General features: G+C 44.3%; 2 protein-coding genes across 6 annotated transcripts in view; both read left to right on the top strand.

The window, feature by feature from the left end:
• ABITRAM (actin binding transcription modulator) overlaps positions 1-12,655 on the top strand; it is a 301,888-nt gene that overhangs the window by 104,542 nt on the left and 184,691 nt on the right. Inside the window, exon 7 of one of the 3 annotated variants that reach the window (XM_086740490.1) lies at positions 3,163-3,185. The exons of the other annotated variants lie outside the window; for them this stretch is intronic. The gene's annotated coding sequence lies outside the window, so the exon portion shown is untranslated. Of the gene's footprint in view, positions 1-3,162; positions 3,186-12,655 lie in introns of those variants that run through there. 3 annotated transcript variants of the gene reach the window in all.
• ELP2 (elongator acetyltransferase complex subunit 2) overlaps positions 5,933-12,655 on the top strand; it is a 40,245-nt gene continuing 33,522 nt past the window's right edge. Inside the window, exons 1-5 of one of the 3 annotated variants that reach the window (XM_086740481.1) lie at positions 5,933-6,103; positions 6,192-6,270; positions 7,511-7,596; positions 10,196-10,346; positions 11,127-11,204. In XM_086740481.1, coding sequence (XP_086596607.1) covers positions 5,972-6,103; positions 6,192-6,270; positions 7,511-7,596; positions 10,196-10,346; positions 11,127-11,204 — 526 coding nt within the window. In that variant the 5' untranslated portion in view covers positions 5,933-5,971. Of the gene's footprint in view, positions 6,104-6,191; positions 6,271-7,188; positions 7,255-7,510; positions 7,597-10,195; positions 10,347-11,126; positions 11,205-12,655 lie in introns of those variants that run through there. The other 2 variants (XR_015257660.1, XM_086740479.1) reach the window with 2 other exon arrangements.

Below are 12,655 nucleotides of genomic sequence, written 5' to 3'. Positions count from 1 at the left end.
CTACTGTTTATTATTCATTTTCTCAGTGCTCCAGCTCTGATCCTCCAGGTGAAACTCTGGCCCCGCAGAAGATGTCCGGAGTGTCCCCATGCTGGAATATAATTTCCAAAAGTTTTAAATGCTCACAGTCCCAGCTGGAGGCAATAGGGACTTTCTCTGGACACTGTTCTGTGTCTTCTACATTGGACACTTAATCACTGAAGAACTATGGTGCTTTTGTTACAAACTCTGCTCCTAGGAGGAAATTGTCACCCAGAAAATGAATATAATAATACTCCTCTACCTAATGGTGATATTATAAAGAAAAACATAATTCATACATTTTTCTGAGGCATCCAGGTACTGTGGCAGTGGAAGTCACCAAAAAAAACCCCCACGCTATTAGGAAAAGGATAATTCTGTGCTAAGAATACTATACAGCAAATTAGGCCTAGGGCCACAATATAACTAATGAGGAGAAATTGAAATACTGAATAGCTGCCTCATTCACCAGGCACTATTCATCCAGGTTGCTACTGGAGGCAAGCAAGCTACAGTAAAAATAGCAGGAAGCGATTTGAGCATGAGGTAACTTCATTAATGATTACTTCATAAGGCACGTATACAATGAAGACAAATAAAGGCAGACTAAGTTCAACAACTACAAGAACAAGGCCCCCAACCTTTGAGTACTTGGCTTTGCTAATTCAGCAACTTTTAAATATTTTTCTATAGAATTAAATGGCATATAGTTAAACTTTAAACCTAACATATGGTTGTTGCTCTTCATAGTACCAAGCAGAATGACCTGTGTCTAATAATGCATATTAATTTACACCAACAAGAACCGTCCCAATAAAAGAAAGCATAAACCTTTGATTTAATCTGTCAAAGATCAGATTTCTTCTCAACATGCATTCAATTAATAATACAAGCAATGTATATCCAACACTATACTTTCCTCATAAAATCAGAAAAGACAGATGAGGCTAAATATGCTGTAAAATAGGTTGGAAATATTCTCCGGGGAGTTAAAACATATTTGCAGCATAATTATATTTTCATGTCATTGTTTAGACATAATCAGATAAATACATTAAATACTATTTCTCATTTTTTTAAACTTGTTTTGTGTTTTCTTGATCTCTAAAAGCTTGCAGGCATAACTGAGTTGGGGAGGGAGCACAAGAAGATCGCTAAGCCACCTCTGCCTGCAAAACCTGACTTGTAGACATGAATTTACAATCAAAATGACTCTTTTGCTATTGGAATAACAAAAGTTATTCCAATATCTAACTGGTGAATTTATTTTAAGCTAAAGAAACCTTTTGTCAGTATGAATAGTATATCCCTTACAGGAATTTGTTGATGAAACTCCATTGTCAGAACCAAACTGGGACATGTAAAGGATGTGAACAAGGCTATGGAATGACTTCTGAAGTCTGCTTAGGCACGATCAAAACTTTTTCTGATGTCCCATGAACTGAGTTCTTCTGGTATCTCAAAAATTACACCAAAGGGGAAAAAAGAGGAAGATTATTTTTACATGTACTTCTGAAAAGTGAAGATGTTATTCTCTGGAAAGATGAAGGGAAACAGCAAGGACAGATTCAAATTCAGTAAAGATACTAGCCATGAATGAAGACTGGCAGTTAGTGACTAGCCCAGAGTATGTCCTTTTCCAGACTTGTAACATCACTGACCACTGCCATTACTTCCTTATAATTCATGTGTATTGGTTCTGCTATAATTCATAGAATCATAGAATCATAGAATGGTTAGGGTTGGAAGGGACCTACAAAGGTCATCTAGTCCAACCCCCCTGCAAGGAGCAGGGACATCCCTGACTAGATCAGGTTGCTCAGAGCCTCATCCAGCCTGGCCTTGAACGTTTCCAGAGATGGGGCCTCCACCACCTCTCTGGGCAACCTGTTCCAGTGTTCTATAACTCGCATCATAAACATTTTTTTCCTCATTTCTAATCTAAATCTACCCCCCTCTATTTTAAAACCATTACCTCTCGTCCTATTGCAACAGGCCCTACTAAACAGCCTTTCCCCATCTTTCTTGTAGGCCCCCTTGAGGTACTGGAAGACCGCTATAAGGTCTCCCCGGAGCCTTCTCTTCTCCAGGCTGAACAGCCCCAACTCTCTCAGCCTGTCCTCATAAGAGAGGTGCTCCAGCCCTTTTATCATCTTCGTGGCCCTCCTTTGGACCTTCTCCAACTGGTCCATGTCCTTCTTGTGTTGGGGGCTCCAGAACTGGACACAGTACTCCAGGTGGGGTCTCACCAGGGCAGAGTAGAGGGGGAGAATCACCTCCCTCGACCTGCTGGCCACACTCCTCTTGATGCAGCCCAGGATGCAGTTGGCCTTCTGGGCCGCAAGGGCGCATTGCCTGCTCATGTTAATCTTCTCATCCACCAGCACTCCCAAGTCCTTCTCCTCAGGGCTGCTCTCAATCCATTCCCCGCCCAGCCTGTATTTGTGCCTGGGATTGCCACGACCCAGGTGCAGGACCTTGCACTTGGCCTGGTTGAACTTCATGAGGTTGGCACGGGCCCACCTCTCCAGCCTGTCCAGGTCCCTCTGGATGGCATCCCTCCCTTCCAGCGTGTCGACGGCACCACACAACTTGGTGTCGTCGGCGAACTTGCTGAGGGTGCACTCTATCCCACTGTCCATGTCGGCAACAAAGATGTTGAACAGGGCCGGGCCCAGCACGGACCCCTGAGGGACGCCACTCGTGACCGGTCTCCACATGGACACTGAGCCATTGACCACCACTCTCTGAGTGCGGCCATCCAGCCAACTCCTTATCCACCGAGTGGTCCGTCCATCAAACCCATGTCTCTCTAGTTTAGAGAGAAGGATGTCATGCGGGACAGTGTCAAAAGCTTTGCACAAGTCCAGGTAGATGATGTCAGTTGCTCGTCCCTTGTCCACCGATGCCGTCACCCCGTCATAGAAGGCCACCAAATTGGTCAGGCACGATCTGCCCTTGGTGAAGCCATGTTGGCTGTCACCAACCACCTCCTTGCTCTCCATGTGCCTTAGCATGGTTTCCAGGAGAATCTGCTCCATGACCTTGCCAGGCACAGAGGTGAGGCTGACCGGCCTGTAGTTACCTGGGTCTTCCTTATTCCCCTTTTTAAAAATGGGGGTTATGTTCCCTCTCTTCCAGTCATCGGGGACCTCACCAGACCGGCACGACTTCTCAAATACGATAGCCAGTGGCTTGGCAACTTCATCCGCCAGTTCCCTCAGGACCTGCGGATGGATCTCATCAGGTCCCATGGACTTGTGCACCTTTAGGTTCCTCAGATGATCCCGAACCTGCTCTTCGAGTACAATTATATGATATTTTAAATTTCTCATACACTATCCTACACATTTTTCAGTTTTCAGACATAAGAGAAGATCTTTTAGCTTCAGAACACAGAAAAAGTCTTTCTTGGGTTACGTGAAAGTCCTCCATGTGATCTAGGACTTGGTCAGACATAATACTTATGGAAAGTTTGTAAGAAACTGCGCTCACCTAGGCTGATCTGTCTGGATACAGACCCAGTTTCCCATGCTTTTTGGCCATACCTCGTGAAACCATACAGGATTCCCCACAGCACTTTCAGGTCCATATTCTGTGTTGATTTATCCTAGTTCTCTCGATGTTGGGCGGTGTTGAGGTGGCACAGGGGTGACAGGGCCAGACCTTTTTGCCAGAAAGGAGGCAATCACTGGCAATGCCTGGTGCCAGCCGCTCCCTGCAATGTTCTCCCTCAGACCACCTGGGAAAGCACCATCCCTGAGGTAGTGGCCTAAGGCTGCGAGGACCAGCCTCACAAAACCCTGCAGCACAGGGCTGCAGTGCCCTTGCACCCCCAGGCATGATGCACACCTCCAAATCTCTCTGACACAAGCAGCACCAAGGGTCCTCCTGTTTACAGAACATCAGCAGCAGCAGGCTGTCTACCAGATGAGTACACTTTTTGTGTCACAGAGGAATCCCCCACCCAAATCCATCTTGGAAAAGCCTACACTTTGCCCACAATCACAGTCAGAGCCAGCTTCGTTCCCACAGCAACAACCACAACTCCTCTAATATCCCCCAGCTTTTTGGCACAGCTCGACCTCCTCCTGCCAGAGCCCTGACTCCAACCGTGGCAGGGCACGCTGAGAAGGGGGTTGCTGTGCAGCGGCAGCTGGGACAGCACTCCTCAGTTAAAGCATGCTTTGATGACTGGATCCACGCATTTTTCTGCAAGGAATCATTCGTTCCCTTAGTAGCTAACATTTCTGGCTGTATCTTGTATGCGAACAGGCACAGCTTCTTTCCTCTCATACCCACTGGAAAAAGCAGTGCCCAGCTGCAACATTTTTGTGGCAGGTTACAGCACTGCCAGCAGCCGGTATTCATGAACGTGCAGGCACGTGGGGAGAAAAAAGCCAGGTAGGAGTGATCTAAGGTCCAAAGTGTTCCCTGTGCTACACAGAGGCTGCTTCCCCTGGATGCCTGCTTGCTTTCTGCTACTTCTCTTCCTGCCCCGGTGCCCGTTCTCTGCACAGCTATAGAGAGCTGTCTTCTGCCTCCACCACAGGCTTTCCAGCTTTTCAGTTCAGGATCACTTATTTCAGGATATCCCAGGTGCAATTTGGGGGCAGGAAGCACACCTCACAGCTGTAGGTAGTCACAACTCTCTTTCCCCTCCTGTTCCATGCTTTCTGTTTCAGGGTAGTCTATTTACACTTCAGCCTGGCCTCTGCTCCAGGGCCTTCTGCATGTATGGGGCAGAGCGTCTGGAGGCAGAGTAGATGTCTCGAACACCCTGCTGAGGCTCCTACATAGCCTGTGGGATAGCGGGTTGCATCTGTAGCCACTGGGAACTGGCAAAATTCTTGAGCCTGTGAAGCCAAATAAAACATAGCATACCCATATGGTGTAATATCCTCTAAGGATCCCACTTCTTTCAGCCAGTGACCATGCAAGTAAAACTACAATAGTACTGCAGTATTTATCTTTCTTGATGTGGTTTTAATTTTTTGGGCAAGGAGGACAATAAGTATATCAATAAATCAAAAAATAAAAACATAACAGATAGAATTCTCTAATATGCTATGAATTCATCTTTTGTCTTGAAAAACAGAGGTACTCAAACATATCGAGATCACCGAGAAAGGTGGTGGATGCCTCATCCCTGAAAACATCCCAGGTCAGGCTGGACGGGGCTCTGAGCAACCTGATCTGGTTGCAGATGTCCCTGCTCCTCGCAGGGGTGTTGGACTGGATGACCTTTAAAGGTCCCTTCCAACCCAAACCTTTCTATGATTGGGGCCCTGCCCATTGCTTAGTTGCAAATTCCCACGATTTCTACAACAGTTATTTCAAGGCATCATAATAAACTGTCATATTAAACACAGCCCAAACTCAGTGCCTTAAGAATGATTATCGGAAGGAGGCTTTACGGGTGATGGAAACAGAAACGGGAAATAACAACATGGCCTCTGATGCTCCGTTCAGCTCTTTCCTAGCACATGTGGAATCAACTTCTACACACAAAAGAAAACCCTGGAAAGTTTTAAACTTTTTAAACTTTGTAGTGTTTGACAAAAGGTGAAACAAAGAGTAAAACTCGTCCCCCTATCAAAAACAAACAAACAAAAAAAAACCCCAAACCAACACTAACTCCCGTCTCACTGATTTCTATGCCCTGTTTTTAAGCGGGGGTGCTGCGCCCCTGAGGCCTGCCCGGCTCGGCCCAGTTCCTGTAGAGACAGAACACGACGGGGCACCCCCGCACCAAACCCAGAGCCACACCGTCCCCACGCCCGCCCATTGTTAGGCTGACTCTCTCCGCCCCCACGACCGCGGAGCCGCGGCCCCGTTTGACCGGGCCGGGCCGGGCCAGGCCGACCCCGCCGCCGTGGGCCGGCCCCGCCCCCCTCGGGCGCCGTTGCTACGGGCGCCGCGCGGGGTTGCGCACGCGGCGGCGAGGAAGATGGCGGCGCCCGTGGAAGTCTGTCACGTCGCCTGCTGCGCCAACCGGGCGGGCGGCGGGGCCGTGGCCTGGGGGCGCGGGGGGCTCCTCGCTTTTGGCAGCTGTCATGACGTCGTCCTCTACGAGCCGGCGGTAAGCTGAGGGGTTGTGGGGTGGCGTGGGGCCGGGGCCGGGGCCGGTAGCCCGGCCTCACGCTCGCTGCTTTCTCGCCCTTCCGCAGGCCAGGCGCACGACCGCCGCCCTCCGTGGCCACATCGGCAGGGTGAACTGCGTGTGCTGGGTCCGGCGGCGGGACGGCGGTGAGTAGCGCGGCCTTTCTCCCTTCCCCGACCTCGTTCCCCTCGGGTCGGGGGGCTGTGGGTGGCGGGGGGAGGTGTCTGCCGCGGCAGGGGCTGCGGGCGCCGCTGCCCTGCCCCTGGCTGGGGCGGTGAGGCGGGAGGGTCGGCAGCAGAGGGGCTGCGGCCTAAACTGAAGGAAACAGGGAGGTGCAGCGCTTTCAGCCCGTTCTCTCGCTTCAGCCCAGCTTCCCAGTAGGGATTTTAACAGGTGGCTCCGGAGGAATCTGACCCGGCAAACTCAGGTGAGCGATTCGGTAAACGAGGGTATCCGGTCGGGCTGTCTTCTCCGGGCCCCGCAGCCAGCGCCAGCTCGGGTGGTGGCTGTTTTGTCTGGGACTGCGGTGCCTCTGACAGGTCGGCAGCTGGGGTGCTTGTGCTGCCGCCAGCCTCTTCAGTAAGGGCTTGGAGTTTTGTGTGTTTTGACTTTATAAACCGATTTGCAGTGCCTTTTCAGAAATCTCATACTATAAAAGCTGAAGTTGCATAGAGGTCACACCTATGAAAAAATAATCCTTTAAGATAAAATGAGGCTTTTTCTTGATAGTAATTCCAGCCTTTAGATTGGCTTAGTGCAAACTTTTCAAAGGCACGTATTCTTGCCCCTGGGCTTTTATAGAAACTCACTGACAAAGAGAAATGGGGCTGTTGATTAGACTGTTGATGTAGTGTGCCTGTTACTTTTTGGGGAGGAAGTACTGAGGTGAAAACATTCCTCTAATAGTGATATAAACTGCCATCCTTTCAGCTGATTTTACTAAAGCATTTGCTTCTTAATATTGATTAAAATAAATGATTTTCAGGCAACTTGAGAACTACATTTTCATATAAAGCTTTGAATTCTGTTGAGTTGGATTTCTCTTGTTTTATTTTCCTGTCCTCCAAGAAGACCAAACAAAAAAAAAAAGAAAATGTTAAATTACACTATGAGATTTGAGAATCTTTTTGGTAAGATATGTTCATCACGTTCAAACAGAACTGTAATTATTCCTATAACTTTTCTCTTTGTGTTGTCTTAGAGAATACCTTTGCTCTTAAGCTGTCCTGCACAGTGCAACTTGTATCAGCTATACTTTATTTTGATGGAAACTTTGCATACAGTTGACATGTGATATTTTGTGAGTAGTAACCAATGCAATTGCTTATGTTGTTGATTGCTGTTACAAAGTAAGTGTTCACAAAACTTACCAAAACGTATTTTTAGGTTCTGAAACAGAGTTAATTTCTGGTGGATCTGATAAACAACTCATTCTTTGGGAATGGTATGGAACAGGAACATGGAATAATCAGGTAAGCAGGCATAACCTCTTTTTAAAGCTTTCCCCTTCCCTTTGCTTTCTCACATACCACAAATTATCTGTTTTTTTTCTGTATTTGTTATTCATACCTCTTTGTTTTACTTTGACTATTGAACCCTGTGTGTATCTCCTTCAGATTGTTGGTATTCTGTCATGCTGTGTTTTACTTTAAACATTGTTTCTTCTATTCTGTAGTTTATCTTTTTCAAATCAATCTTCATTAAGAAATTAGTTAGCCAGTCATCATGTGGATTTGTCTAGCATGTCTAAAAGATGCTGTTTATGTTCTTGAGTTATGAGCTTTCTGATCTCAGGTAGCGGCTTTCTTTAAGCTGCCTTAAAATCTTCAAACTATGAGGTATGCTTTTAGTTGACATTTCCTATACCATTCTTCCTCGTTTCTTTATATCCATTTCTAGTGATTCTTGGTCAATCTCTGTATAACAGTGTAGTCTTTGTATATAGGTAATCTTAGCAGGATGATATACATGTTGGGGTAGGTATTTTAAAAAAAAAACCAAACCAAACAAACAACCTCAAAATAAAACAAACAAAAATCTGTGCAACAATTGAGGTTTTTTTTTTTCAGAGAAAATGAGAAAATTAAGGAGATGTGCTAATTTATTATTCATACTGTAAAAATGTAAGGGAAAAGATTGAGTATGGTATAAAAGAGCCTTCAGAATGAACTGAAATTTGGGTAACAAATTAGATAGAATATATTTTTCATCTAACTTTTAATATCTTACACATTAGGTGTTGATTTCTGAATGGCTGTGTAGGTAACCCATTTCTTGGGCTATCTCAAATGAGATTAGACTTGGCATTTTAAAATGCATGAGAATGCACACTAGAGGAAGTGCACCTAGAGTAGTTGTTACTAGCTGTGTGTTTGATGGGGGAGTCTTCTCAGAAACAAATAATTTCTCATCTTGATCCATTGTAACTGTTTACATATTTATTTAAAATACTTTACAGATTTCTTTATTAACCTCTTCTGCTGATGAGGTGCACAGCCTGATGACAGTCTTTGAAGATGAATGTGGCTAAATATGCACATTTTAATGACACTTCTAGACCAGTGTAAATTATTAAAACCAGACAAAGTTCTATAATGGACAAATCAAAAATTCTTACTGGGGCCTACCAGGCTATATTTTGGAAAGAAATGTCAAGTGTGTTTATGACAAAATTTGGATAAATGCTGGATGACTTCTAGTCACAGAATTAAAAGCTTCTTGTTTTACTCTTTGTGTTTATGAGGAACAGATTAGAAATTGAATCACTTGTCATAGAATAGTTTGGGTTGGAAGGGACCTTTAAAGGTCATCTAGTCCAGCCCCCCTGCAAGGAGCAGGGACATCTCCAACCAGATCAGGTTACTCAGAGCCCCACCCAACATGGCCTTGAACGTTTCCAGGGATGGGGCATCAACCACCTTTCTGGGCAACCTGTTCCAGTGCTTCACCACCCTCACTGTAAAAAATTGTTTTCCTTATATCTAGTCTAAATCTACCCTCTTTTAGTTTAAAACCATTACTTCTTGTCCTATTGCAACAGGCCCTGCTAAGAATTTTGTCCCCTCTTTCTTGTAGGCCCCCTTTAAGTATTGAAAGGCTGCAATCAGGTCTCCCCAGAGCCTCCTCTTCTCCAGGCTTAACAGCTCCAGGTCTCTCAGCCTGTCCTCACAGGAGACGTCCTCCAGCCCTCTGGTCATCTTCATGACCCTCCTCTGGACCTTTTCCAACTGGTCCATGTCCTTCTTGTTTTGGGGGCTCCAGAACTGGACACAGTACTCCAGGTGGGGTCTCACCAGGGCAGAGTAGAGGGGGAGAATCACCTCCCTCGACCTGCTGGCCACGCTTCTCTTGATGTAGCCCAGGATGCGGTTGGCCTTCTGGGCTACAAGGGCGCATTGCCGGCTCATGTTGAGCTTCTCCTCAACCAGTGCCCCCAAGCCCTTCTCCTCAGGGCTGCTCTCAATCCATTCCCTGCCCAGCCTGTAGTTGTGCTTGTATTCATTCACTGACAAATTAGGCACTTGAGTGTAAATTTAGAGGTTTTGTTTTTCGTGTTGGTATTTTGAAGGAGTAAAAAACTGTTTTGATTTGCAAGAACACAGTAAACCTTGCTGCTAGAGCCGCTGTAGCTGCTACTTATTCCATTGTGTTCTATGCTCTGTCTCCTTCACTAAGGTTCTCCAAACTTTTAGGAGATGTTCCTTAAGGTGAGGGGCAAGAGAAGGAGAAAAAGGAAGGAAAACTGCTCTTCCTAACTTCTATACTGTTTACAGATTTCCTCAAGGAGTGGTGAGGTTTGTATAGTGTACACAGGAACATTTTATTCTGTTCAGCTTTGAACAAAATAGTAATTACTGCTGTATCCTTTCTCTGTGTTTCCTGGAATGTGCTATAGCTTAGCCATAGCTTGAAAAATTCGCTGCCATTGTAGACATACAACTTCTTTTCAGTATTAAATTGTTTTTCTTTCTGAAAATGGCTTTGAAAATTCTTTCAGATAAGTTGCTGGAATTTAATTTTGTTTATTTGTATAACTTTGTAAAATTTTGTAAAATTTTCTGGTGCGTTCAGCTTGTGAAAAGCATTCCTCTCAAAGGCCATACTGAAGCTGTTTGTGCTGTGGATGCTGTCTACCGGTCAGATGAACCTGATTTAAATCTCCTAATAGCTTCTGCGGCTTCTGACTCTACTGTGAGGATCTGGTCTCGGCATGGTTCAGAAGGTAATTTTTTTTTTTTTTTTTTTTTTTTTAAACGTTACGGAAAACATACTGGCTTAATAAAATGATGAATGCTTATCCATTGAAATACTTGGCTAAATAGGAACATCTTTTAATGCAACTACATTGATTTATCTTCAAACATCAAAACACTGTGTTGCTCTTTGACAGCTGAGGTTTATACTAGTTTAACAGCTTTGCGTCAGATTTGTTCTGCAGAATGATTTACCTTTTGTTTTCATCAGTGATATATTGGCTGAATTTACTTGTTTCTTTTGAATATGTATTCAGAATCTGATAATCTGAACCATCGTTTTGCCCTGTAATGTGGGGCAAACTAGCTCTATGAGTGTGTGAAGTAAAATTGCTTAGTAAAATAATTAATGCTGGGATGTTTGCAGGTTTTTACTCATCCCTCTATCTGCTCTTGCAGCGAACAAATTCGGTTTGGGCTTCCTGTGTAGTGAATGCTGTTGCCACAGGATCTAATTTGCAATACTTACAGATTTGTAGCTTCTGATATGTTACCACAGTGAAGCTGTACAACATTAATACTCAGGGGAGAATAGTGACTTATCTTGTAACGTGGCTAACACTGGATGAATTTATGTGGCCCCACAAAAGATAACATTATTATTTAGACTCCTGGAAAATGTAGAAGTTTTTCGGCTCCCTAAAATAAAATTGAATGGGAAATTTTAGCTACATAATGTAGGAGGAAGTGACAGTGTAACTGTAATACTAATTCTCATAGACAGAACACTGTTTATTCTTGTTTTCCAGCTAAATGCATTGAAATTCTACAGTTTGGAAATGGATTTGTTATGGATGTCTGCTTATCCTTCTTGCCTGACAGCAATGGTAAGTACAGCTGCACATCTTGAATATCAGTGCAGGAAACATAAAAATCTAAGAAATCCCCCGAACAGATTTTCATTTGACCAACTCCAGACCTGTGTGGCATATTTTTTGTTTTCTGCAGAATCAGCCAAAGCGGCTGCTTGTATCTAAAGATTTTCACTGAACTCTTCTTAGCAATTAGAATAATACTGGCTGATTAGTGTCTTCAAAATTATGCTCAAATTGAGTTCTTTAGTTGAACTCTGAGATAGAGAGCTTTAAAAAGGGGGCAACGAAAAGGGGGCTGTAAGTGAGTGGGTGCTGTTAGTGAAGATGGTGCTGTTAGTTTCACCCGCTCCTTGTGCTGCTGCTGCTTATGTTTGTTCTTGTTTGGATTGAAGGGCAAGATCCAGAAGAAGAGTCTGTAGGCCTGCATCAAAAACTCATAGAATCATAGAATCATTTAGGTTGGAAAAGACCTTTAAGATCGTTGAGTCCAACCAGTGCTGCCACTAAACCATGTCCCTAAATGCCAGAACTATACGCAGTTTAAATACCTCCAGGGATGATGACTCAACCATTTCCCTAGACAGCCTAGTCCAATGATTGATAGCCCTTTCAATGAAGAAATTTTTCGTAATATCCAATTTAAACCTCCCTGATGCAACTTGAGGCCATTTCCTCTCAACCTATCACTTGTTACTTGGGAAAAGAGACCAACGCTCACCTCACTACAGACTTTTTTCAGGTAGTTGAACAGAGCAATGAGGTCTCCCCTCAGCCTCCTCTTCTCTAGATTAAACAATCCCAGTTCCCTCTGCCGCTCCTCATATAATTTCTTCTCTAGACCTTGTTGCTCTTCCTCGTTGCAGGTTAATGAGCAGTGTTTATCACCTGTTCAGTTTAAACATGGAAAAATGTATATGCTGAACAAGTTAAACCATACTGAACAGTCAGGTTAATACAATTTTCTGTTAACATAAATGATCAGATTTTGTAGCCTGCCAAAGATGTATTCTTCTGTTGCAAGTCTACAGAAGCTTTTTTTTTTTTTTTTTGGCTAAATGTATCCTATAGTGCAATACAAGCCAGATACGTATGTTGAATTAGGTTTGTGTTTAAGTATCATTAGAGCCTTTCACCTGGATGGAGGAGTGTCAGTACCAAGAAAAAGTACTAAAATTTCTTACTGTATCGGGGATTTTGAACTGTTCACGGCATGTCATCCACGCTGATGTATTGTTTGATTGTGTGCCTCCAGAGCAGTTATACAGAAACTTATTTTATTCTTTGGCTTATGATAATTCTGGGACATCAAGATCTATCAAGATGTGTTGTCCCATTTGGAAAAGCTAATATCCCTTTCCAGAGTGCATCTGATAGCAAAAGCGGCATCTGCACCACTACAGAACTTTATACCTCTCTCTCTGTATTTTTCATGTAACTACGCTAACAGGTGGTTGTTGAGATGA

Source organism: Chlamydotis macqueenii, chromosome 2 (genome assembly GCF_036417535.1).
Source record: "Chlamydotis macqueenii isolate bChlMac1 chromosome 2, bChlMac1.mat, whole genome shotgun sequence".
Classification (NCBI taxonomy): domain Eukaryota; kingdom Metazoa; phylum Chordata; class Aves; order Otidiformes; family Otididae; genus Chlamydotis; species Chlamydotis macqueenii.
This window is presented reverse-complemented; position numbering and strand designations above follow the sequence as displayed.